This window comes from Jaculus jaculus, chromosome 13 (genome assembly GCF_020740685.1).
Source record: "Jaculus jaculus isolate mJacJac1 chromosome 13, mJacJac1.mat.Y.cur, whole genome shotgun sequence".
Lineage (NCBI taxonomy): Eukaryota > Metazoa > Chordata > Mammalia > Rodentia > Dipodidae > Jaculus > Jaculus jaculus.
The window spans coordinates 36917754-36945103 of NC_059114.1; the positions used below are offsets into that span (position 1 = coordinate 36917754).

General features: G+C 39.6%; 1 protein-coding gene across 2 annotated transcripts in view; it reads right to left on the reverse strand.

Moving 5' to 3' along the window:
- Stk32a (serine/threonine kinase 32A) overlaps positions 1 to 27350 on the reverse strand; it is a 134301-nt gene that overhangs the window by 85467 nt on the left and 21484 nt on the right. For both annotated transcript variants that reach the window (XM_045133129.1, XM_004664735.2), the window contains exon 3: positions 488 to 543. In XM_045133129.1, the coding sequence (XP_044989064.1) occupies positions 488 to 543 (56 nt within the window). The remainder of the gene's footprint in view (positions 1 to 487; positions 544 to 27350) is intronic.

Below are 27350 nucleotides of genomic sequence, written 5' to 3' on the forward strand. Positions count from 1 at the left end.
CAGGCCAGCAGGCTTCGCAAACAAGTGCCTTTAACCACATAGCCATCTCCCCAGCACACACACTGGATATTTTTCACAGCAAGTTTTTGAATATAACATGATATAATTTGGGGAAAAGATGTAGGTGTCTCCTTTTCTCAGGGAAAAGAATTAACTTTCACACTGACAAGATAGCTGTTATTTGCATAAACAGCTGATGTAATTTGAACATGAATCTGGAATCATAATCTTCTTTAGGATGAAAAAACTGCCCAACTTCATGATAGTAAGTAAATCTGACTTGAATGAGATAATTCTAAGAATAGTACATGATTCATTGTGTCACAACCTTTTTTTTATTTTCCTCAAATCATGGTAATAATCTTACAGAGATACATTATTAAACATTTTTGAGTTATCTTTCCTTATAGTCCCAGTACCTCAATAATTCTGGGACCCTCTGTCCCTCACCTAAATAAGTGCAGTAGTTAACCAATTTGGCTCTCACCTTCCCAAAACTGCCCTTCCCGATGGCTCGCAAAATTTCAAAGTGGTCAAAGTTGACTGTAAAACAACAGAAAGAAGATTAGGAGTTATTTTCATGTTCTCTTTAGTAGTTAATCAATAATAAACAAAGATTAGCCTAAACTGAAATTTCCTGTCTAAAACAAAATGCCAAACTACCATAAAATACCATTTTAGTCCTATGATAAGACTGATTGAACACATATATTAATCATAGAGCTTACCATTATGAAACTTATCATGTAGTAAGACCTATAGATGAAATTCTCACAAAAATAAACTGAAAATTAAAACTCCTGCTGAGTGCTAAGAAGAGCAGATGTAGTAGGGCTCTCTCCAAGAATACGGAACCTGGGATTTGTCATCACCACCGATGAGAGGAGAAACATCTATAAACAAAATGACAGCGGACAGGAACATGGCTGCACGTAGGTCCACTTCCCCTTGTCCTTATACTGCCCTCACGTATCTAAGTGATTTCAGTTTTCCCCAGCAGGAAGCTACTACACCCATCAGGAGCAGAAGGAGCTAACCTCATGACACAGTCAGATAACAAGCACACCACTCCACTGATGAAGGCTTGCAACTGAAGTGATCTTTGAAATGTGCCTTTCACAGTCCACCAAGCAAGGTACCATGCAGGCTTCAGTGTAACATGCATGTTTTCTTGGGCTACAAATACTGAGCGATGAGAATAACAACATCTAGAGAGTTTTCTGGCAGGTGACAGTCTTTGGTTTCTTGCCTGAGCCCTTAAAATAATGTTTGACTTTGTTTCCTGGTTTTGAAATAGGGATCAAGATAAGAAGATTCCAAATAAGAGATTTTATGAGCTAATTCAGGAAATATTTTGAAACACTAGGAAGTGTTTCTCATTTCTTTCTGAGATTTATTTTGTCTCTTTTTTCAACAATAGTTGGTTTTGATCTCTGTTTTTTTTTAAAGAGGTCTTTCTGAGTTTCCTGAAGCTCGTTTTATTTAAGTTAATCATTTTATTTTATTTTGACTCAAAATAGCAATGTAAGTTGAGATGAAAGACAGCCTCAGTGTCTCAACATGCCCACCTGTAAAAATTGGACTGACCCTCATAGATGAGAAAACACTTTGACCCATGAAGTACTAGTAAAGCTGCTTCCTCACTGCAGTGATTTTTCATGTGGATGACTAATCCCCACAGCACAAGTTTCATGAGGGGCAGAACTCACCATTTCTCTCACGTTGGATCCTCTGCAACCTCAGACAGAACATTCCCAACTCAAGTAGGGGAAGCCACATCTCTGCAGTTCCCACAGTCCACAACAGTGACTGCTGGGTTTCAAAAACTTAATTAAATAAAACTATAGGGACACCCAAGAGCCCCCAAACAATTGCTTCTTACAAAGATGAGCACCATGAGTATGTGGGTCAGCTAAGCAAACATTTTTCAAACTGTGTGTCAAGACCCATTAGTGAGTTAGAAAATAGGTTTGTCAGTCATGAGAAACATTAAAATTTTAGTAGAATAGAACTGAAAGTACAAGAAACTCCTCAAGTGAGGTAAGAGTGAAATATTGCCTCTGAAATTTTTATTTTAGTTTATAATTTTAGGGCATTTCTTACCTTGAATTGTCATGAAAATAATTTGAAAAATACTTCTACATGCTTTATCTTGAATGAAATACTGATATCACTAAAGAAACAATTTTCATGATATGCAGAGACATTTATCTTACCCATATCTGTGGGCTAACTCCACAGTGCATGACCCATATACCTCAACAAGGAGGGGCCAAGGGGAGGGGGTAGGTCACGGATGAACCTAATAATAGTACCAAACTGACTGTATTTGCTGAATACAAAACTAATTAATAAAAAAAAAAACAATTTTCTTACACTCAATCTATGAGTGTCAGTTACATATTACTTGCCATGGTGAAGTTAAAAGAAAATAACCAGTATTTATTTGCAAGCCCAAGATTTTATCTTGAGCAAATCTAGTATCTCGCTGTGACTTTTCCACAGCCGAGCCTTGGAAGCTGCAATGACATTTTGAATCTCCACATACACAAGTACCTAGAAAGCAGGAAGCCTCACTGTGACACTAATCCACTTAATGACTTGTGTCTTTTGATAAATCGTTTTAGGCTTTAACTAAAATGACAAAAGATTACATGCCAGGTTCTTGGTAAATGTACATTAACAAAAGTGCCTACATTAGTGTGCCTTCCCAAATGTCAGATCTCGGACAAATTCAAGCCTAGAGTTTTAGAGATAGCACATCTTATGTTTAGTCAAAGTCAGAACAGACTCAAATGCAGACTCACCCCTCACCTGCATCATAACCTTGGGAGAAAGGCGGGGGCATATTAAAAGTGATAGGAAGAGAGGCTCCAATTCACTCTTAACAATCTCTAGTTAAATCCCAACAACACAGCCACAAATTAGCAGGAAGACTACTTTTAAAAATGCAGCCAAGGGCTGGAGAGATGGCTTTGCGGTTAAGCACTTGCCTGTGAAGCCTAAGAACCCCGGTTCGAGGCTCAATTCCCCAGGTCCCACGTTAGCCAGATGCTCAAGGGGGCGCACGTGTCTGGAGTTCGTTTGCAGAGGCTGGAAGCCCTGGCGTGCCCATTCTCTCTCTCTCTCCCTCTGTCTGTCTTTCTTTCTATGTCTGTCACTCTCAAATAAATAAATAAATAATGAACAAAAAAAAAATTTAAATGCAGCCAAACCTCATAAACTTAGACCTTATCAGCGTAAGGGAGATGAATTCAGAATTGTGGATTGTTTTGTCAGCAGAAATCTAATAGTAATGTAAGTTTGTGGTACTTGCCTTTCAGATTCGACACCAGGCTCTTAACTGCAATCTTTCTAGTCACCCATAATGATGTTTTGTGTACCTAGCTACCCATCCATCAGTGGTTAACAAATGAAGCAACATGTACTTTCTTCTTCTCTACCTTTAGAATTATTTGAGTCAAATTCGGTTTCTCAACTGTTTCCTGACACATAAACATACTGACTGGTTCTGAGACACAGTACTGTTGCTGTTCTTTCCTTCTCTTAGCATCAACCAGGCTCAAAATTTCATATGACAAACAGTATTGAAGCTAAGAAGAGAGGAAATCCTTTGTAGAGTTGGAAATAACACTCTGACACATGGGGTTGGGAGAAGGACATTCTAGAAAGAAAAGCAGAACATCCACTTTAATCTATTTTTGGAATAACAATATTTGAAAACCTTGATTCCAGCCTTAGGAAGTAGCAAATCATGACCATATGCGAGTCTATTGAGAATCCAAGTCCCACAAGCTGCTTACGTAAGTCTTGCTATTGATGACAGGAGAAGGACACCAGCTGTGTGACCCCCACAAGCTACTCAGTCTTCCCAAATCACAATGCCCCATCTGTAAAATGGAGCTAATTAGATGTAACTTGCACATTGCTTCCAAGATGAGAGACTGTAAACCAGAAGTATAGTGTCTGGACGCCTAAAAAGTAAACATTAAAAATTATTTTTAAAAGTAAAATTGTCCAAAGACAATTGGGCCTTATTTCCATTCCAAGCTTGTAGTTCCATTCCAAGAATGCAACCACTGTTAACAACTTCGTATGTGTCCATTGAGAGATTTCTCTGCACGTATGTATTCCCTTTGGGCAAGTACTATAGCATCATTTCTATAGCAGCATAGATTAAACATTTTCTGTGAACTCTATTGTCTCTGCCCATTCATACATCACAGACGGATATAATTATCTTAAACCATTCTTTTGTTTTCCACTGTGTCAAAATACTGAACTGAGTGATGAATACTGAAAGATGCTTTAATTATTTGCTGTTACCAATAATGCTAACTCATGTATCATTAATGGGCTTTTGTGCATATATTTGTAGGCTAACCTTGTCGAAATAGAATGCTAATTATGAATGCATATTTTGCTAAGGCTGTCAGATATTGTCAGTAGCTCTCCAAATATGTTGCACAAATTCTCCGTCATATAAATATTATATAGGACTTACTTTTCACCTCCCCAACACTATAATATAAAATTGCCTTGCCCTGACATTGAAAAGATTGACTTACTGATTCATGTCTTTAAGTTGTATTTGCCTGCACAAGTATTTTTTTCAGCAAACTGCCTACTCATGTATTTTGCCATTTTAATTAATAATTAGCTTTTTAAATTTGCAGATACACTTAAAAATTAAATAATTAATTCATTAAAATATCTCAGAAATATTTTTTCTGGACTATCCATTTTTCTCTGGGCTTTAACACATTTTTGTAATGTCGTTTTAAAATTTATATAGCCAAACATGTCAGTCCTTTTCTTTTACCACTCTAGATTTGTCTTTGTATTTCAAAATTGTGAGGGGGAACACTGTGTGCAGAGTACATATAGAGTGTTGTATGATCTGACTTCTGTGTGGTATATCCAGATGTGTGCAGGTGCCTGTACACTTGGCAGAGGCAAGAGGTCCTTTCTTTATTACTCACAAATATATTTCCTTGAGACAGCCTCTCATTCAGAGATTCTCTGGTTTCTGCCCCCCTACCCTTCCCATGGACTGAGGTTACAAGCAAGCATAACTACACCCAGATTTGTATGTGGGTACAGGGGACTTGAACTCAGCAGTCTCAGAACCTCCCAAGCACTTATGCTTGTGTAACAAGCACTTTACTCACTCAGCCCCTCAAAATTGTTTTCTAAAAATTCCCATTTACTTATATTTTAAGTTAAAAGTTTTTATCATGAATTATTATTGATATAGATGCTTTTGTTTTTGAAATCTTTTTTCTGCATTATAAGCTTGGAGTAAATTATGTTGAACCACTCAAGGCAACCAGAATAGGTTAGTTAGGAAGAAAGCTCAGTCAAGGAAGTGCTTGCCACACAAGCCACACAACCTGAGTTTCAATCCCCAGAACCAATAGATATAAAAACCAGGTTTGGCCGCATAAACCTCTAATTCCAGTGCTAGGGAGAAGAGACTGGGGGATTCCTAGGTCTTGTTGGCTAGCTAATCTAGCCTGATCAGTACTCTAGGTACAATGCAAGAACATTTCAAAAATTAAGGTGAAGAGGGATTAAGGAACACACCAATACCAACCTCTGGGCTCCATATGCACCCATATTCATACCCACCTGTACACATGAGTATGTACATAAACATCCACACACAGACACATGTAAATTTTTAAAGGATATATAAAACAAAAAGTTTCTAGCTGGGTTTCATGATACATACCTTTAATCCCCACTCTAGATTCCAAAGTTTGCAAGATCCTAAAAAGATTGATAATTTATTTTTTTTAACAAGTAACTGCACTCTTTTATTTGTTTATTTATTTATTTTTATTTGGGACAGAAAGAGAGAGAGAGAATGGACAGTGCAGGGCCTCCAGCCAGTGCATACAAACTCCAGATGCATGTACCACCTTGTGTATCTGGCTTACATAGGTCCTGGAGAATTGGACCTGGGTCCTTAGGCTTCACAAACGAGCGCCTTGATTGCTAAACCATCCCTCCAGCCCTTGACTGATAATTCTTTGTGTGCACTGACACTAATGGGACCAAGAAGCTGATGCTTCTGATGTGCTTTGCAGAAGCCTGGGAAAGCAGGTCTGATCTTGTTTATGCTAGTTATTCCTAATGACTCATTGTTTACAAAGTACAGTGTGAAACCTGGATGCTCTATGGTTCCAACTGATAGCAGATTATGCCAGTGCAGTTTGATTAAGTTCAAGAGCTCAAAAATGATAAATTTCTCAGAGGGGGAAAATTCACTAAAGGCTTGCCTGCCTTATTGTGTTAATTTGATATACAATTATTCTGCCTACATATGCCACTGCTTTGGAGTGCACCTCAGTAAAGGCAGTCATCTCAATATGAAAACAGTAATGGCTTAATTCATCACAGGCCCTGCTTCCGCTCTCTAGTGCACAAAATCCTTGATTTTATTTTCCATGTGACCAAAATGCAATGTAAGGCCTCAATGACACTGCTCATAGAACTCTTTCTCTCTCTACATTTCTTGACAGCACTCAATGAGATTGCTTATTGAGTAAGAGCTGGACACTGTGCTAGGTCCTGGGAGAAAAAAAGCCAAGGTTTGTCTGCCTGCTGGGCCTACAGTCTAACGTGTAAGTGAATAACTAATCGTAGCCAATATCTGACCTTATGTAAAGGATAGCCATCATTATCCTAACCATGTTGTCCCAAATTTCTACCAACTTTATAAACCAGTGCTACTCTAGCTGACTCCACCCTTCAAAGATTGGCTAGTAGAAGCCCAGAAAATATTAAATAACTTTCTCAAGGCTGAAAAATCAAGGGTCAGGATGGTAGTATATTCAAGTGGGCTCTGGAGCTGCCCTGTGGCCCTGTTCTCTGCTGTGTTCCATTAAACACGGACAACTGTGCTTGTCTGCCCTTGGCACAGGGAAGTAGGCTAAACCAGAGGTCTAAGGCCTGACTCCCACCATCTCGGCATCTTCCTGTTCTCATGCAGGGACTGTAGTGATCAGGGACAGTTTCTTAGAACCCACGTCCCTCAAACTGTTTTCAGTCACTAGTATTCTGGGTTGCCACTCAAGCCACTTCAATTTACATCCATCCACTAGATTTACTAATCTTTGCTAGATTTACTGATCTGGAAGTGCATATTTCTTCCTGACACAAGGCATCCAGAATATGAAAACAACAGGCTAAACATAGAGAAAGGAGGTTATCTTGTCAAAAGAATAAAGCTAATACACGAAACAAAGTAAAATCAGGAGGCAAGGTCATATCCCAATGGCACTGAAATGTCTGCCTTATATCCAGATTTGTCTTTGATTTATCTTTAGGCATGTCCAATATTCTTTCAATAATTTAATTACTGTATTTTTTTTGTTTTGTGTTTCAAGGGTAGGGTCTCACTCTGGCCCTGGCTCACCTAGAATTCATTACGTAGTCTCAGGCTGGCCTCAAACTCACAGTGATCCCCCTACCTCTGCCTCCCGAGTGCTGGGATTAAAGGCATACACCAGCACTCTCAGCTAATTATAGTAATTTTATATGATTTATTGTCATTCAATAATTTCATACATGTATTTAATATATTTTGATTACATTCACTTCTCATGACTTTCTATGCTCTCCTTCCCACCTTCCCCTTCCCAATTCTACTTTTATGTATATATTTTTGGTGGGGGAGGAATCAAATGAGTTTAATTAGGGTTCCAAATCTTTGTTTATTTACTTATTTGGGGGGATTTTTTTTTCCTTTGGTTTTGCAAGATAGGGTCTCACTCTAGCCCAGACTGACCTGGAATTCACTAAGTCTCAGGTTAGCCTCAAACTCACAGCAATCCACCTTCTTCTGCCTCCGGAGTGCTGGAATTAAAGGCTCGTGCCACTGCCTGGTGGGATTTATTTTTGAAACAGCATCTCAAACTATGCAACCAAGTCTGGCCTTGAATTTCTAGTCTTTCTTTACCTTCCAGGTGCTTGGATAATCAGTGTATGCCACTATATCTAGATTTTTTTTAATAATAACAGTGATTCAAGTTCAAAGTAATGCAAACATCACTCCTATAGGGAGATCAGAGAACAGTGGGAATATGACAAGGAAAGCCAAGCTTGTCTAGGGGAGGCACAGAGGAAGACACAGAGAGAGAAAGAGAGAACAAGGCTCTTCTTTGCCTTCCTAGAACTGTTCTGCATCTTATTCGTGCATTATTAATGTCTTCATGTTTTATGTGCTATAACAATATGCCTAAAACTGGGTAAATTATTCAGCTCTCAGTTCAGAGCCTGGGTGATGGAGAGCAAGCCACTGGCACATTTCCCCTGCGGAATCCTAACAGGGCAAAGGGCACCACATGAACAGACAGAGCACATGTTTGACAGCTCTGAGTTCCCTTTTTACAAAGCCACCAGTCCTGTCATGTGGACCCCATCCTCATGACCCTATCTCATCCCAATTCTCTCTCAAAAGCCCCACCTTCAAATCCCATCAACATATTAACTTGAGTATTAAGTTTCCAACAGATAAAAATTGGGAACACATTGAATGTATGTTAAAGATAAAACTTCCCAGTAGAGAGATGTTGTATGACTTTTACTAAAGAAACATGTAGAAATGTTTATTCTCTCCAGATAGGGCCCAATGACTGAACAAAGAAATGACTCTACCCAAGTCTAGCCTGAAGAACTGATAAATTTATTGAAGTACAGGTGACTAAAGGGCAGATGCATCACAGAAAAGCATGGATGAGGCCTCACAGAACCAGTATCAGCTCCCAGGACAGTCTATAGTTAGCTCAGCTGTCAAGAGAGCCTTTGGTTCCAGTTCATTTACTTCCTGAGCTTTGTAGTGTGGTTTACTTTCCTGAACCTTTCAAGTTTCACTGATGTCTTGAGTTTTGTGGGCCTGTTCTCTCTCCAAGAGAGAATGTTCAATGCAGACGCACAGGGCACACATCACACCTCCTCACACCACACTACACCACACCACACATACTACCACATGCAAAGATAAAATCAAAGAAAATAGCTACACAACAACCATACCTAATTAAATACAGTATGTTTCAGTTACTTTCTCTCAGCTAGGACAACTAGGCAAAGGGCTTAGTTGGTCTTGCAGTTCCGGGGGGGCATCCCTCGTGACAGGGAAAGCATGGCAGGAGCAGAAAGCTGAAGCGACACTGTTGCACTGGCAGGGGGCAGTGAAGAAAGACAAAGGCTGAATTCCCAGTTAGCGTTCTCTTTCTGATGACAGTCTTGGAACCCAGCCCATGGGATGGTGCTAACCACAGTTAAGGTGGGTCTTCCCACCTAAACCAATCTAATCTAGAAAATCCCTCACAGACATGGCCAGAGATTTGTTGTTCCATGATGATTCCAAATACTATCAAGTTGGAAACCAGAGATTATCCATCACATAATATAAAATAGCACATGTGTTAAGAGGTACATGAATGGTTCTACAGTGATTCCCAAGTAAATAAACCCATCAAAGTCACACAAATACTATTTTTAATGTAGACTCATGGGCATCTCTGGAGGCTCCATCTGATCATCTATATTCTAATAGCTCCCTGGAAGTATTTGATATAACCTATCTAAAATCAGTCTTCAGGTGTTTATTTAGGAATAGTGTCCTATATAATAAAAGACAGAGAGTTCTAAGATGGAAGAAATCTCTTCCTACCTTAGAAGAAGCTTAACAGAAGGGGAGTATTTCATCTGGGCCTGATAGAATGGGTAGGAATTTAACAAGTGGCATGTAATAAAATCATGGAGAATGAACTTACTTAGTGATCCAAGCCCGAAGGTGAACATCCTCAATAGGCAAGTGTTAATTAAATTGATTGCCTTAAGTTTCTATTTCCACCCTTGCCCCATCTCTATGAGTCTCAATAATGCATATATGTGATTGATAAAAATCCTCCCTTGTCTTCAATGTGCCACATCTTAGGTCACATTTAATTACTGTGTTCTTTTTTTATTAAGTGTATTTGAGCTAGGCATGGTGGCACACACCGTCCCAGCACTCAGGAGGTAGAGGTAGGAGGATTGCCATGAGTTCAAGGCCATCCTGAGACTACACAGCGAATTCCAGGTCAGCCTGAGCTGGAGGGAGACCCTACCTCAAAAAAAAAAAAAAAAAGGATACACGTATATAGGTATGGTCAAGACACCTTAATACAAATCATCTTATTAAAACTTTGCCAAAATAGCACAAAGTAGCAATATAGCCACCAATGACTTTTATGTGTATGTGTATGTGGGTGTGTGTTCATGAACATGTAAGTGGAGGCCAGAGGACAATCTTTAAATTCACCCTCAAGAATACCATGTACTTTTTTTGAGACAGGTTCTCTTATTGACTTGCAGCTCACTAGTTAGGTTAGACTGGCTGTTCTTTTCAGAACATTGCAGCAAAGGATTGGAGACTTCACAGAAAACAAATATACCAAGAAGATAGGCAGTTTAAAGGTACTCTGGGCTTGTCTTGTTCATCACTATATCCACATCACCTAGGACCATCTGGGGCACATGCATCATAATCACTTGTTAACTAAGGAAGAGGTAAAGAAGAGAGATATGAAGATCTTTTCCTTTACATTGATTTCCTAGCACATTTCCAAGAGGTGCCTCCTAAAAAGTCATACCAACAACCTGTTTCCAAGACTTCTTAACGAGGCAGGCAATAAAAGACGTCTCCATTTGAATACTTGTCTAATATTACTACAACTTTAGGACTCATTGTAGACATTACATTTACATCTTCAAACCTCCAAATTTACCTTCTTATGCTCTAAGCTCAGAATAGGTGAGAACTGCTGCCTTTTTACCCCATCAACTTCAAAACCACCAAGTCAAGTGAGGACATGGATGGAGGCTCTGTGGCCACTGCAGGATAATTAACAGCGGGAGTCAGAGGGTATTTGCTATGTCTGTCAGAGCCGTATGATCAGAAGTAAGTGCATTTCACTACAGCAACAGAAAGGCACTAACATTATATTATAGTCTGCTACACAGAGATAGGATCAGCCCCTTGTCTAATTCCGCCCATTTGTAAGAAAAGATTCTGCACAATTGGCCAAGGAATGAAGAAAGTGGTCAAATTTTAGGCAGTAGCTTAAAAAGACAATTCTTCAGGCCCATTTTACATTTCTGCATAAATTAGATGCGTGTTTCCTCTGTTGTACTGCATTCCCACATCAAATCAGTTATCAGGAAGTGCTTGCTTACACCCTTCTGGGACAGTCACAGTAATAACAGAAAGAAGCTGAAATCACGCCCCCAGAAGCCACAGCTGTGCTGACAAGTCAAATCAGCAAACCTCCACAGCATCTGGGTGCCCAGGACAATGTAGGACCTTCTGGGGAAAACAGGAGAGCAGACTCAGTTATGTCCTCAGGAAACCTGTGCTCACAAAGGGGAAGGGAGCAGACTCAGAAGTCTGAGAAGACCAAGCCTGAATAATCAGATATTCATGCCCATCTTATTATCTCATTTTATCTGATTTTGCTGTACTATATGCATCACTGAAATCCATTCTAATGTTTCTGGAAGCAAGTGGAGAAGGAATTATGTATTATGATGATACTAGTTACATGGATAGGTACATAAATACATAGATAATAGACATATGGATGACAGGTAGACAGATGGTGAATGGATAAATGATATATTATAAGATGATAACGATAGATAGATACACAGATAGATGATTGATGCATAATTGATAGATGATGGATAAATGATAGAAACATATATATAGTAGAGAGATAGATGATAGGTATATATGCAATGGTTGGATAGATGACCAATAGATGAAAGATAAAGAAACAAACAAATGCATAAAAGCAATCCATGTTAGTTCAGTTGCATGGTGTGCAGAGGTACTATGAACCTTCAGCAGTGTGAGCAGATGGTGAGGCATGACTGTTGTGTTTTTTTTTGGGGGGGGGTTAATAAAGATTGAATGCTTTGATAAAGATAATGATTTGTCCTTGGCTTCTAATATGCCCATTTACAAATTCTGTGATGCTGGAAAAGTTATCTGAGTTATCTGACTTTTCTATAACCCCAATTTCTTGTTTGCAATAAGGGTTATTTTGTGAACATTATGTTTGATATAAAAATATACTACAATAGAAAGAAGCAAACAAAACTTCCTAAAGATAACCATCACTTCTATTTTGATATATTTCTTCCTGCAAACGTTTTACTTTTACCCATGTTTTATACATATGTATATTTATATATAGGTTAAAGAATCAAGTATTTCTAAATGCTTATTTTTATATTTTAAATTTTATTTTTATTTATTTATCTATTTGACAGAGAGAGAGAGAGAAAGAGAGAGAGAGAGAATGGGTGCACATGGCTCCAGCCATTGCAAACAAACTCCAGATGCATGTGCCCCCGCTAAGCCATCCCTCCAGCCCAAGGTTTATTATTTTTTCAAGAGCTAAAGTCATTCCTATGATCTAATGGCCTTTCTCCCAATCTTTCCCACGCAAGAAACAACCACTTTATCTTCTTTGAGTGAATACATTAATTGTTTTTCACTATATGTTCAATTATGTGATTTTATTGCCTTTTTAAGTTTTATATATGAATTATTGAATTTTTGGGATGCCAAGTGGGGACTTGCTATTTTCTTATTCTCTTAGTTTTTATACTGCCATGCTTCCATCTTTCTAGTATGTGCTATACTATTTCCATTTCATCATACTTTCTATTTCCATTCTTCTGAACACTAGAATGCTCTACTCAGCAGTGCAATATACTAAACTATGACTAATTTGCTATAGTTGGTTACAACACATTCCATTCTTGTACAGTTTTCTTTGCCCTGGGGTTAGGAATTTCTATGTTTACTACACATGTGCTTACTCTTCATAATTCATTCTCAAATTCTCCTCTAGTTGGCAATTCTGATATTTTGGAATATCTGTTACACAAACATCTTCCTGGAGGTCTCCCCCCAGAGCACTTTGACCTGCTCTAGTCTAGACTGTTTGTCTTCATTGGTGCACATATTTTTTCCTGGAATGTCCTTCACTGTTATCTTGGGAATGCTGTATTGGTTACTTTCTCATTGCTGGTACAAAATGAACAAGTGGAATCTGCTTAAGGAAGGAAAGGGTTTATTTTTGGCTTACAGTCTCAAGGAAAAGTCCATCAAGACAGGGGATGTATGGCAGGAGCAGGATACTAGTACCATATTATCACATCAACAGGGAGAAAGTAGAGAGCCATGAATGAATGCTCAGCTATCTCTCTCCTTTCCACACAGTCCAGGACCATTGCCCATGGGGCGGTGCTGCCCACAGTTAGGGTGCATCCTTCCATCTCAACTAATCTAATCTAATCTAGAAACTCCCTCAAAGCAATGATCAGAGATTTGATTCCATGGTGATTATAAATCCTGTTGACTGTCACAGACTTCCTTAATTCCTCTGTCAAGGCAGATTCCTGGCTATTACATACAAAATATCCTTCTTGCTTTGTTTCCATGTTTGAAAGAAAGAAAGACAAATTTTTAATATTATTTTATCCACGCATACTGGTGGTTTGGCTGAGTTCTGAGTATTAGGTATTGTTTTACTTCAGAATGTAAAAGCACTGCTGCTCTTTTTCTTCCAGCTTTTAATGTTACTGCTGAGAAGTCCAAAGCTATTTTCATGTCTGTTCCTCACACAAAGTTTTCTTCTTCAGAACCAAGTCATATATTTATGTTGAATTTTTGAAATTTCATGATGATATAGGATGAATAATTCATAATGTTGAACACATAACAGTCCCATTTAATCTGGAAACTTGTGAACTTCAGTTCCAGAATGTTTTATTTAACTTAGAGTGCTGCCCCTTGCCTCTCTTTCTGTATGTTATGGCTGTGTTTTGAGAGCTAGGCCCTCATTATGTAGCCCAGGCCAGCCTTGGACTCATGATCCACCTGTCTTAACACTTCAGTTTCTGGGATTACAGTCATGTGACACCATCGCTCCAATTTCTGTACCTGTAATTATATAAAATTATATTATATTATATAGTATTATATAAAAACTGCCCTTAAATGTTCTTAGATTTGATTTTCATTTCCATTACTCTAATAACCTTTATTAAGTTTATCTTCTTCACCCTTCTTGCATTTTTCATTTATGCCAAAAGATGTTTTTCCAAAATTAATTTTTACTCTCTGGGATTTTATTGAACCTCATGTTTCTACCACATGAGTGATAGGATTACACGGTAAGTACCACCACACTCATTTTATGCATTTCAAGGAAATTAACCCAGGGCTTCATGCATGCTAAGCAAGCACTCTACCAACTGAGCTACATTAGGAATTGACTGTGAGAATCATCAGTAGGGCTAGAGAGATGGTTTGGCATTTAAAAGCATTTTCTTGCAAAGCCTGGTGGTCTGGTTTTGATTCCCTAGTACCCCCATGTAAAGCCAGATGCATAAAGTAGCATATACATCAGGAGTTTGCATGCAGTGACAAGAGACCCTGGAACACCCATATTTTCTCTCCTTCCCTCCCCCCCTCTCCATAGCACTTGCTCATAAATAAATAAATTCAAAAAAATTATAAGTAGCCATCTCCTTACCACTCATTGTCTTTGAGATCTTGATAAGTGGATATTTAAACATACAATTTTAGATTCATATTCTCATTTAATCAAATCAGAAGATAATATCTTTTCTATTTATATCTCAGGATTGTTTTAAGAATAAATTGGTTAAAGTATGAGCAAATACTAGAAAATAGAAAGCACTGTCATTAGACTTTGGAGACAAAAAGAAGTAGGTAAGGAAGGATTGCATTTCCACATCCTTCTAATTGTTTGAATTTGGACAAGTTTCTCACCTCAAAACCTTTCAGTTCTCTACTCCATAAATCAATGTGCCTGACCATTTCCTTACAATATCTGATGAGATTAGAATGAGACCACATTTGAAGACCTGCCCTTATAAGCACTGGTCCCTCTCATTCTTGCTAGCAGGTGCTTCACAATCCTCTCAGACTTGGATCTCTTAAGTTTTCTAGATTGAAGGTACACTATACCTTCTCTCCCAAGAAGGCAAAAGCACATTCTTAAATGTGGCATTATGGCATGGAGTCCTTTGGCAAGAAAATAGACCCTTCTTCTAGATAAAAGAAAGGAATGCACATTAGTAGTTAATATTTGAGGATAAGTTATAGACTTCATTGGAATCCCACTTATGGACCAAATGTTAAGAGTCAGGTCTCCTCTAAATGGAAAGTGCAATGCACTAAACCAGAGCTCTAACATAAAATGCTGAACACATGCCTATTTCACAATGTAATGACAGTCATCTTATCTGACATTAGAATGCTTCATATGTGAAGCCACATGCTAAGCATTTTACCAATATTATTTCATATAATCTTTTATTTACCCCTAAAATACAAGTAGAGCCATGGGGCTTAAAAATAGCAGGCAACAAGCTGCAGATCTTAGAGCTGCTAAGAGTTGGATATCATGACCAAACTAAAGGTGTCTGTTATAAATTGAATGTCCTCAAATATGTTAAAGTCTTAACCACTGGTACATGATGAATGTGACCTTATTTGGCAACTAGCCATCTAGTTGGCAATACTTATAATGGCAATGCTAAAGAATTAATAGAACATGTAACTCCAAAATCTAAGTTCTTTCCTCCTACAAAGTAGCACATTGCTGTCCATATTCATCTCAAAACACAAGTACAATGACTTACAGAAAGGGAATTTTAAAAAATGTGATAAAGTGTTAAGTGGCAAGAGAAATATTGGCTAATTATAACTCCAATTTAAATCCCTATAGCTTGAAGAATAAAGTGTACTCATACTATTAGCACCCAGCAGAGTACCAGAACACTGCTAAGATCCTTGAATCAGCACTCTAGAATACAGTGAGATCTAAAAGGAAGTTCTTCTTCTCTGTACCTTTTCTGTCTCTATCTGTACTACTAACCACTGGAGCTGCCTGAATGTTAGGTCAGGACAGGCTACCAGAATGGAGTCAATAAGGCCAGCAGGATGGCAACAGACATAGGAAGTGCATTACCCACACTCCTCAGGAAACCAACCACCCAGCCATTATTCCTTCCTTGCCTAACAATGTCCCCAGGGTTTCCTACTCCCTTATCTCATAAATTGTAAGTCACCTGGTCACTGTTCTGGTGTCACAACCTGTCTAGCTTAGATCTCCCCTAAAGAAACCTTTTTTATTCAACTTTTCCCTTCATTACCTTCCCCTAACTGAAAAGCCCTATAAATTCCACTATCTCGAAACTCAGTTTGGCTGTGTTCCTCTCTTGTGAGCCAGCCCTGGCAGCTCATATTTTTCCTAAATAAAAGCTTTCATCTTTGCCTCAGAATGTTTTGTGTGGTCTTCATCACTCCCAAACCTTACACTGAGTAGCACATTAAAATGAAAATGAAATGATATGTCTGGTCTTTGACGCACTTACTTGAGTCTCCAGTAGGAAGAAGTAAATCCTCTTGATGTCAAGCAGTGATGCTTGTACTGCACTGGGGTACATCCCTTACTATACTTCTTAGCTGGCTACAAGATTCTTTCATTAAAAAAAAAAATCTTGGAGAAAATAGAATCATAATTCTTCATCCTCAAGGAAATATAAATGCAGTTCCACATGATTAATGACATTAATGGGTGAATTGTAAGAATTTTCTTTGAGTAATCTTACTCTAAGATATACATAATGACTGGAAAGTAGAAATGCAAATAAATTTTTGTACACTAATATTTACATCCTTCAAGTAGTTGAAACATGAAGACAACTCAAAGGTCCACAATGCAAAAATAAAATTTAAAATATGGTACATATGTAAAATAGAATGTTATTTAATCATAAATAGAAATTAATTTTTATGCATGGTATAGTATTATGTCAAGTGAAATAAGGTAGACAAAAGGGCCATTACATTATCTCACTATTCTACTTACATGAGCTGCTTAGAATAGTCACAGTGACAGAAAGGAGAAATAGTTACCAGTGGCAGAGGCTAGAAGGTACTCTTCCAGGGAAGAACCCCCAGTACACAAAAATGTAGTCTATAAGACATGCAAATGACTTAAAGCAGATTCAAGATGAATGTCACAGTGAAATGAAACCTCTCTGGGAGCAGGAATCAAAACCAGGGTTTTGATCACATAATTTTGTAAATTCATTCTGGTTGTACATCCAGGGAAGATAATCCATAACTAAAATTAATGAGGTTCATTTTGTAGCAGGATTCATGATTTCCATATGGATATCTTGTTCAGGAGAGTGGTTTAATCTGCTTCTGCCTTAGTTCAGACCTGCCATGTTCAAATTGCAGGCTGATCTGATGATAAAATCTTAATTGATCACTGTGTTTTTCTCTTCATCTCAACAAAAATGTTACTGGGTCATGAGTACATTTTCACATCATTTATTTCCACACTGAATTCTTTGAGGCATTCAATATATGAACGTGGAGGCAGGGTGTAGTAAGCCATTGCCTTGTTTTAGTTACCTTCCTTGTGGTTAGGATAAAGCACCTGACCAAAAGTAGATGATGGGAACAAAGGTTTTTATTTTGACTTACAGACTTGAGGAGAAACTTCATGATGACAGGCATGAGCAGAGGCTAGACATCACCTCTCCCACAGCAAGTGAAAGATAGCAGCAGGAGAATGAGCAGAGCTTTGGCAAAGGGCAACTGACTCTAATACCCCAAACTCTTCCCCAAGAACACACCTTGAGAAAGGCTTCCCCTCTTATAGCAGAAAGATTCAGGTTCACTGAGATGAACTTCCAGACCAGGCACAGTTATGGAGGAAGAGATTTATTAAAGTTTACAGATCCAGGGGAAGTTCCATAACGGCAGAAGAAGCTGGCCTGATTTCACAGGTCCAAGAAGAGAGAGAGTGAAGCCAAAAACCAAACTACACAGCACACTTTAGGAATACCAGGAGAAACTAGGCACTTTGCATACCTTTAGATTGGAATTTCAAACCCACCACCACACCCTAAGATCTTCCCAGTGCCCAGTGACACTTCCTCCAGCCAGGTTGCTGCAGATACAAACTGCAAACTAATAAAACATTGAATATATTGGGGCCATCTATTCAAACTACCACACCTCCCAAATGGCCTCCAGCTGAAAATCAAGTATACAAAAACACATGAGTTTATGGAGGACATCTGATTCAAACCACCACATCCTTCCCAGGAATATCATGGTGAATCTCCCCACCAGCCATCCTTGGATCATATAGACCCCTGTTATGAACAGATGCCAAAAGCAATATTAAATACTAAGGATAAGGTATCCCCAATTCTTTATAGGGACAGCAGGAGAATGTGAGTCTGCTCTCTCATCCCTAGTACAGGATCCATTGTTCCCCAAGACTTCACTTGTATCACAAATTCAAAGATTAAATTAGTAAGAACACAGAGACAGTAACTGCAAGGAATCAAAGTTCAAGTGTATAGCCCTTCTGAGGATCAGGTCCTGTGTGACTGCTGTGGCCCCACACTGATGAAATCTGACCTGTTCTCTGGTCTCTCCTGGTTCCTTCCCTTTATGATGGCTGGCTCCCAAGTGCATCAGCACGATCTAGTTCTCTTCTGAAAAATGAAGACATTACCTTAACATTACACTAAGCTTAGCTGTTGGCTCATTCTCTGACTGTCTGTAGTCCACACTTCTTGAAGATTTGTGGGTATTTACTGTTTCCATATTCTGACCTCCCAATCCACTCCTAGTCACTACAGTCAGCTCAGGCCTGCACAATCCTCTGAGGTGCTTTTCCCACTATCAGCCTCCTGTAACCCTTAGATAGATCCGCCCACTCAGCCTTACAGAAGTATTCAATAGAAATTACTTCATCCTGTTTCTCAGAACATTCTCCTTTCTTACATTTTGAAGCAGATATTCATTCCTGCCTACCTGTTACTTTCCAGTTTCCATAGCTAGATTGCTCTCCTCTAACTGATTTCTCAATAGGCTTACTCTCCTTTGTTTCCTTCCTATCTCAGCCCCAGGCCTCTGTATTTATAGCCCATATTTTCTGACTCCTTCCTAGACATTAAGTTACAACCTTCTACTTGACATCACCAGATAATATCCCACAATTGTCTTTTGAATCCAGAAGAGAATTTTTTACTCTACCTGTATATGCCCCAAGACCCTCAGCACTCATTCTTTTTATGAAAAAATAAAGGATTCACCATCCCAATTTCTTTCCATTTTATCCCACATTCAAATAAAAATTAATTTCTAGCTATTTCTATATAAAGTAAATGTTCCTTGAACTTTAAAAAATTCTCTAAACTTTAGTTTTCACCTCCACAGCCTCTCTGCTAGCCCAAAGCCTTACTGTCTTGCTCTTAAACAAAGATAAATGTCCTAATTAAAATAGGTCATGTTTGATTTTTTTTTTAATCTCAGCTACTTAGATAAGTTCATAACACTTATGGAAAACTGTAATTGTACATTTGGTTTTTATAGATCAGAAAATTTCATCTCCCTGGTAATGCCTTATTGCTGAAGACATCATGTGCTTCAGCTTAAGAATACTGAGAAATATAGATGGAACTGAGCTGGGAACTGCCTCCCTGCTGGATAGTGCAGGAAAGTGATATGCAGTCTGCTAGGGAAAAAAAAAAAAGGTGATTGGCAGCTGTAACCAGCAGCAAACTCTGCAAGCTATGCAACTAGCCTTCCAGAAAAGATCCACCCACTAGTATGATAGTGGTGAGTCTGTTATGGAGGTAACCAACTGATCTCTAGTTTAATATGAATCCCATTCCATGGGTGGGAATTCATTCCTTTATAATGAAAACATAGTTATAAACCCTATGGCTGATAGGCTCCAAATACCTAGGGGACAAATTATTATTGTTTTTTTGTTTCCATGAATATATTATGCATATCAAACTGCCAACTGAATACTTTCATATATATCTACTTTATTTATCTACTTTGGGTTAGAGAAATCTCTCTTTTCAGATGACAGTGATGGCTAGGGAGACTCAAAACTCAATTCATCCAAAGTACTGAGAAGTGATAGTTGAATGTTTAGCACTTAATCAGTCTTCTCTCTCATAACCTCTACTGGTTTAAGGACTATAGCAGGAAAATTGGCAGAAACAATTTAGAGCCAAAAGATGAAAGGAGTGCTTTGGAAAGATGTCTCCCATATATAAAGTGGTCATTGTACTGATGACTTTATAGTGACTATCATCTGCAGAAGACTTGCATAACATTGCACCCACCAACAGGTAGTTGTAAATAATAAAAGAGCAAAAAAAATTTTTAAACATCACCATAAAAGAGCCAATAGTAGGGAAAAAAGTGGGGCTTCAGTGGAGGGGGTAGATCTTCCTCTAGATAAAGGAATATGGTAGAAGGAAATTATATAAATATCTCAAGCTGGAAAGATGGCTTAGCAATTAAGGCACTTGCCTGGAAAGCTAAGGATACAGGCTCAATTCACCAGAAACCACATAAACCAGATGCACATGATGGCACATTTTGCAATGGCTAGAGGCCCTGATGCACCCATATTCACTCATTCTCTCTGTATCTCTCTCTCTCTCTCTCTGCACCCCCTGCAAATAAATAAAAACAAATTCACCCAAAAAAGGAGAAATTTTTATCTTCCTTTACATTTCAAAAAAATCTAAGAAAAATCAACATGGGATGGCTTTTCCAAGCATGGGCATTGAAAGCTTTGATTCTGATAATTGTAATAATTACTAACATTGATTGAGCAACTATTATGTCCCAGGAAATCATTAAGTACGATTGCAGTTACCTTTCTCATCGCTGAGACAAACATCCAGCCAGAAACAGCTTAAAGGGAAAGAAGGTTTATTTCAGGCTTTTAGATTCCAGGGGAAACTTCATCAAGGCAGGAGAAGCTGTCTCACTTCCATAGATCCATAGCAGACAGACATCATCAACACATCAGCAAGCACAACCAGCCAGAGCTCCATTTGCTCTGAACACACTTGAGGGATAGACTTAAGATCTGCCCCCAGTGAAACACATTCTCCACCAAGCTACTAGAGACTTAAGTTGCAAACTTAAACAAAAATACCTCAGGCTAAGAAAAAGTAACTTAGGCTATATTGAAGGTGGCAGATATTCACATTCAAACCACCGCATTCTACCCCTGGACCCCATAGACTAATGACCATCTCATAATGCAAACTTCACTCAGTCCAACTTCAAATATCTCCATAATGTTTATCAACTTTAAGACTGTTCCCAAGTCCCATCTAAAATGTTAGACTGTTTCATAACTGTGAGCCCTGTAAAATGTAAACACATGTTATATACTTCCAACACATAATGGAACAGACATTACAAAAAGACCTAACAAGGAGAGACTGTACCAATAGAAATAATAGCCTGCAGGTAAGCATCAAGCATCTGCAATTCAAGTCTAATACCCATAACAAATGATGCAAGCCTCTGGATTCCAACTTATCCCATCCAACTGGGCTAAGAATCCTAAGATAAATTCATCTGGAGCCAGTGGTGTTCCATGGGAGCAATTCCAGAGCCTTGGTACATTCAAAACATCTTTGGGTCTACACTGCAAACCAAAGTCTATATTCACAGCTTCATACAATGACATTACTGGGCCTCCACAATTCTGTTTCACATGTCACATCTCAGTGGCTCCAATGATGGCCGTACTGGGTCTCCACAAAGAGATTTCAATTCTGCTTCACTTTGCCCACGGGGTATTTCCAAAAGACAAAACCGTGTTGGACTTCATGGCCTACTTCCCTGAATTTTTCATGCCTCCAAAACTATTACCAGGTAAGTGGCATAGCCAAATTTGTAAATCCAGGGGGAAATAAACCTTGACCTGGAAGAGCAGCATATTTCTTTACAATTCTTTCTTCAAGCTACCTCCTAGCAAGCAAAAGAATTTGTGTTCTTAATCATTTGTGCCTTCTATGGGTGGATTTCACCCTCAGGCATCTTGTCCATTGTCTAATACATAGCAGTTGTCCCACCCTTAATGGTGGTAATCAACTTAAAAACTCACTTCAATTACCTAAAACCTACCTCTATGCCTGTTACTTTAAACTGCTTGAATTTTTCTTATAATACCATCTTTCATATCTTTCTGATCTATACCTTCTGCCAAGCCCACAAGTCCATCACTTTTACATTTAACCTTGATCAAACTCTGCACATGGGCAGAGGAATGCAAAAATACAGCCTTTATGCCAATAACCCAGTTCCAACAAATGTTCATTCATTCTGCTTTAAAAGTTCATAAACCAAGCCTTCACAGTCCACAACTCTTTGCATTTAGCATTTTCAAACTCTCACCAGAATATCCCATGAAGTTCTGCTTGCAGCACAGCACCGATTCTCCAATCCAAAGTAACAAATCCTTTCATATTCCACCAGCACACACATTATGAAAGACCAAAACCCACATGGCCAGATTCATTGCAGTAATGGACCCACTTCATGGTAGAAATTTTACTGTTGTAGTTACCTTCACATTGCTGGACAAACATCAACCCAGAAGCAGTTTAGGAGACAAAAGGGATTATTTCATGCCTATACATATATTCCAAAGGAAACTCCACCATGAAAAAAAAAAAAAAAGTGGCTTCCTTCCATAGATCATTAACAAAGAGACACCACCACAAATAGCCAGAACTCCCAATGCTCTGAACATACCTTAGGGCTGAGCTTATGATCAGGCCCCAGTGACACACCCTTCCACAGGCTGCAAGAGACTTAAGTTGCAAGCTTAATCAAAAATACCATAGGAGTTGGAAAGATACCTTAGTGGTTAAGGTCCTGCCTGTGAAGCAAAAGGACCCAGGTTGGACTCTCCAGTACCCACGTAAGCCAGATGCACAAAGTAATGCATGCATCTAGAGTTCATTTGCAATGGCCAGAGGCTGAGGCAAACCCATTCTCTCTCTATCTTTCTGCCTCTTTCTCTCTGTCTGCCTGTCACTTTTAATAAAAATATTAAAAATAAGTAAAAGTAAAACATTAAATTTTTTTAAATTATCTCAGTCTATGGGGAACATACATTCACATACAAACCACCACAAGTACTTTACATAGTAATCTATTTTAGTTCCACAAAAATTATGAGACAAAATCCTTTATTAGCCCCTGTGCTGGTGGGTGCACATGAATAGCATGAATAGACCTGGACTTCCATTTACCCACCCCTCATTTCCTCAGCTCCCAGTTCACCTAAAGCTGATGTGGGGCTGCTTGAATCCTGTGCTTGTGCAGCATGAGTAGGCCTGGGCTAGTATCCCTGCTGCTGGTATAGGGTGGCCCTTGGGACCCTACATGCATGTGCAGCAAGTGTAGGCTCCAGCTTCCTATTCCCCAGTGGGGCAGATAAAAAACCACTGGATCCCCACATATGTTATTAATGCAGGATGTGGAGGTTCAGGTCTGCCGGGACATAGGCAGGGCCCTAGGTTAAAGCAAACCTAAGCTGTCTGACAAGGTCCCCTGTAATTTATGAACCCCAAGCTTAGGGTTCTTCCTACATTTATTTAAAAAAAAATAATAGAGTGAGAAAGCCAACTCTCTGAGAATAGGTAGCTTCTGGGGAAGTGCTCACTGGGGGCAGAAAATAGCAGGGTAAAGCCTGCCCTTTGGGGACAAGTAAACTCAGGTGAAAACATGTCAGGTCACCTCCTCTGATTGACACCAAGATAGGCCTCTGGCTTCCTCCAAATTCCCATGTTCCTGCCCCAATCTCCTCAGTAGACCAGCAGTCACCTCTGCAGACCAACACACCCACAGCAGCCAACTCCACAGTCCCTTAGGCCTGGTCCAAGGATCCCAACTCTAACATTTCCCTTCTCCTCCCACCCCCCACCCCTGCCAGGTGCCCACACTGACTCCTTGCTACCACTCTCCTGTCCCAGACGGGGAGCATAGGAGTATCTTGCAAGCCCAGGAGCATATCCATGCATCTCCACAACCTGCTCATCTGGGGTACAGTGGGGGAGAAAAGGAAAATCCTACTGTTCCTATACCCCACAGGTAAGGCAGAGCTGTGACTATGGACTGAAAATATATTCCAGACCTCCAAACCAGCTCTCATATCAGCCACCAGTCCAGAGCTGCAGGCACACTTGTAACCTCCACAACCTGCACATCTGGGGTTATAATAAACCCCTACCTTTCAAATCTGGTTCAAACCTAAAACAGAACAACTCCCTGAAGATCCTACAAGAATAAATACTTGCTTCCTCCTTAACAAAATGAGACTTTTACATTGAGATGGGTAGACCTCAGTGCTAAAATAAATTTTTTAAAAAAAAAAGAAGAGAAAAAAGAAAGAAAGAAAGAAAGAAAAAGAAAGACATCAAACTGAGAGATCTCTACCAAGGTTGCCTCGTCCCATAATGGAAGCCTCTGTTGAAATCACAAAGGAAATAGCAGAAACTGAATCCCAAAACTATAGTACAATAAGCTATGTGACCCAGACCAAGAAAATTGCAAAACTGGAAGCAAATTATCAAAAAAACAAAAATTGCATAAATGAAATTCACACGGCCTTTGTTACTAGGCTTAACTTATTTGAGGAAAACCAAAGCAACTACAATAGACAGGTAAATGAACTGAAAGTGCGTCAACAAATAAAGGATCTCAATAACAAGCCGATTAAGCTTAATGAAGACATGATTAAATGCAAGAATGAGTTTCAGGAAGCCTCCAGAAACAAAAACTTTGATCTGAAATTGGACCTCAAAAAGGAGATGAATACAATGCAGAAAAATACAAGAAAAAAAATACAGAATACAAAAAAATAAAAATCAAATGGAGCTTCATTTTAATTTATTTACTTAAGAGACAGAGGCTGAGAGAGAAAGAGAAAGAGTAAGAGAGAGAGAGAGAGAATGGAAGGATGGGCACACCAGATCCTCCAGCCATTGCAAACAAACTCCAGACACATGTACCACTTTGGGCATCTGGCTTACGTAGGTCTTGAGGAATCAAACTAGGGTCTTTTGTCTTTGCATTCAAGTACCTTAACTACTAAGCAATCTCTTCTCCAGCCCTCAAATAGGGCTTCTAAAAACATCTCTAGAAGCCCTTACTAACAGAGTCAATCATGGGGAGGACAGAACCTTTGAGCTGAAAAACAATACAAAAGAAATTGATCAGGAGACCAAAAACTTTGATAAGATCAAAAACTCATGTGAACAGAATACAAGTGAACTGTGGAATACTCTAAAATGATCAAACATCTAGATGATTGGTATACCAGAAGGGGAAGATATTCAGGCCAGAGACATAGAGAATATATTCAACAAAATTATTGAAGAAAATTTTCTGAATCTCACAAAAGAGAGGCCCATCAAGATACAAGAAGCCCACAGGACATCAAACAGACAGGACCAAAGAAGAAACTCTCCAAGGCACAGCATAGTTAAAACTCTAAACACTTTAAAGAGAACGTGCTAAAAAGCAGCAAGAGAGAAACAAGTCATTACATACAAAGACAATCTTATCAGACACTCCTCAAATTTTTCAATGGAAACCACAAAAGACAGAAGGGTCTGTAATGGAGTACTTGAAAGCCTAAAAGTCTATGGTTTATGGTTTCCAACCCAAACTACTATACCCAGCTAAAGTATCCCTCAACATAGATAGAGAAAGGAAAATTTTCCATAACAAAAGTCAGCTCTATGACTACATGAACACAAAGCCAAACCAATGTAGAATAATTCAGGAAATATTCTGCAAATCGAGTCAAACAATAGACCTCAAGAGGCTGCAAGAAAGAGAATGAACAAGAAAACCAAAACTAGAGCTTCTGCCCTAAAGGCTCCACTCTTCACTGCAGAGATATCTGCTCAACTGTGTTTATAGCTGCTCAGTTACAGCACCTTACAACTGGAATCAACCTGATGCCCATCATTTAACAATTGAATGATGAAGATGTGGTTCATATACACAATGGAATTCTACTTAGCAGTAAGAAAAATTATACACTTCTGGTCAAGATCGCCTCGGTCTAACTGCACCGTACCTCCCAGGAAAGGAAAAGCAAGTCATTGAGGATTCATTGGGACTTCTAGGGTGACCAGACTCTAACAGACCTCCAGGGAGAGTGTGAGGAGGAGCAAAAAGGAGATCTGCTTATTCCCATGCTACAGGGTAGCCCATTAGCCCCCCAATCTTAGCTATAGTCCCAATCACAGGATCCTCCTGCCCTCACCACAAGCCAGGGGACCCCAGCACGCACATCCACACTCATGAACACCATCCCACTCACCCCCTACCCCTACCCCTGTGCATGAACAAGGCCAGCAGGCTAGCACGCCCCCAGGGGACCTCCACACATGCAAATGCCATCCCACTCACTGCCACACTCCACCCTGTGCAGGGACCCAGGCGAGCAGGCTAGTGTCCCTCCAGGTATTCCAGTACCACAGAACTCCACAGGAGAACCCCGCCACCCCCACCCCTCTGGGAAGACCCAGGCCAGCAGGTTAGCGCTCCCCCAGAGGACCTCCACAGAGGAATACCATCCCACTTGCCATCACCACCCCCTACACCAGTGTGCAGACTCTGGCCAGCAGGCTAGGTCTCCCCCAAGAGACCTCCGTGCATGCACACAGTCCAACTCACTGCCATCCCTCATCTTCTGAGGCAGACCCAGATCAGCCCTCACCCTGCTGCCACCAAGGACCTCCACACACCACTGCCCATTTATATGTGGACCCAGAAAGCAGGCTAGGGTTACCCCTCCTTAGGGTATCCCACCACAAGGGACCTCCATGCCCTCCCCTGTGTGTCACCTGACCCACAGCAGTCCCATATAACCATCCTGCCCTGTCACAGAACCTGGCAGTCCCATCCACCTACTGCTAAAGGGTCCCAAGGGACCCGCTGTCCCATCCCTTCAACCTTCAGCATTGTAGAACCACCACACAGTTTCATCCTCCCCCTCCCAGCTCAACCACAACACCAGTCCCATTCTCTCCTAACCCTGTCCCCTCGGGACACCTGGCCACCCAGTCATATACCCTGAATCATGGAACAAGCCCCTAGAGCAGGTCTCAAGGGCCCGACCAGAGCCTCACAGGCTCCTTCCCTCTGAGCAGGGAGTTCCATTTGCTATCAAAAGCCTAGGGGAAACAAAGATAAAAGGGAATAACCACTAAAGACATTTCAAGGGTAAACTACAACTTCCTCCTAAATGAAATAAGATTCCTATACTGTGATGGGCAGACCACAGAGCAAAAGGAATAACATGAAAAATCAAATGCAAGTAAATCCAATAAGATCATCCAGTCCCACAATGAATGCTCTAATCAAAACA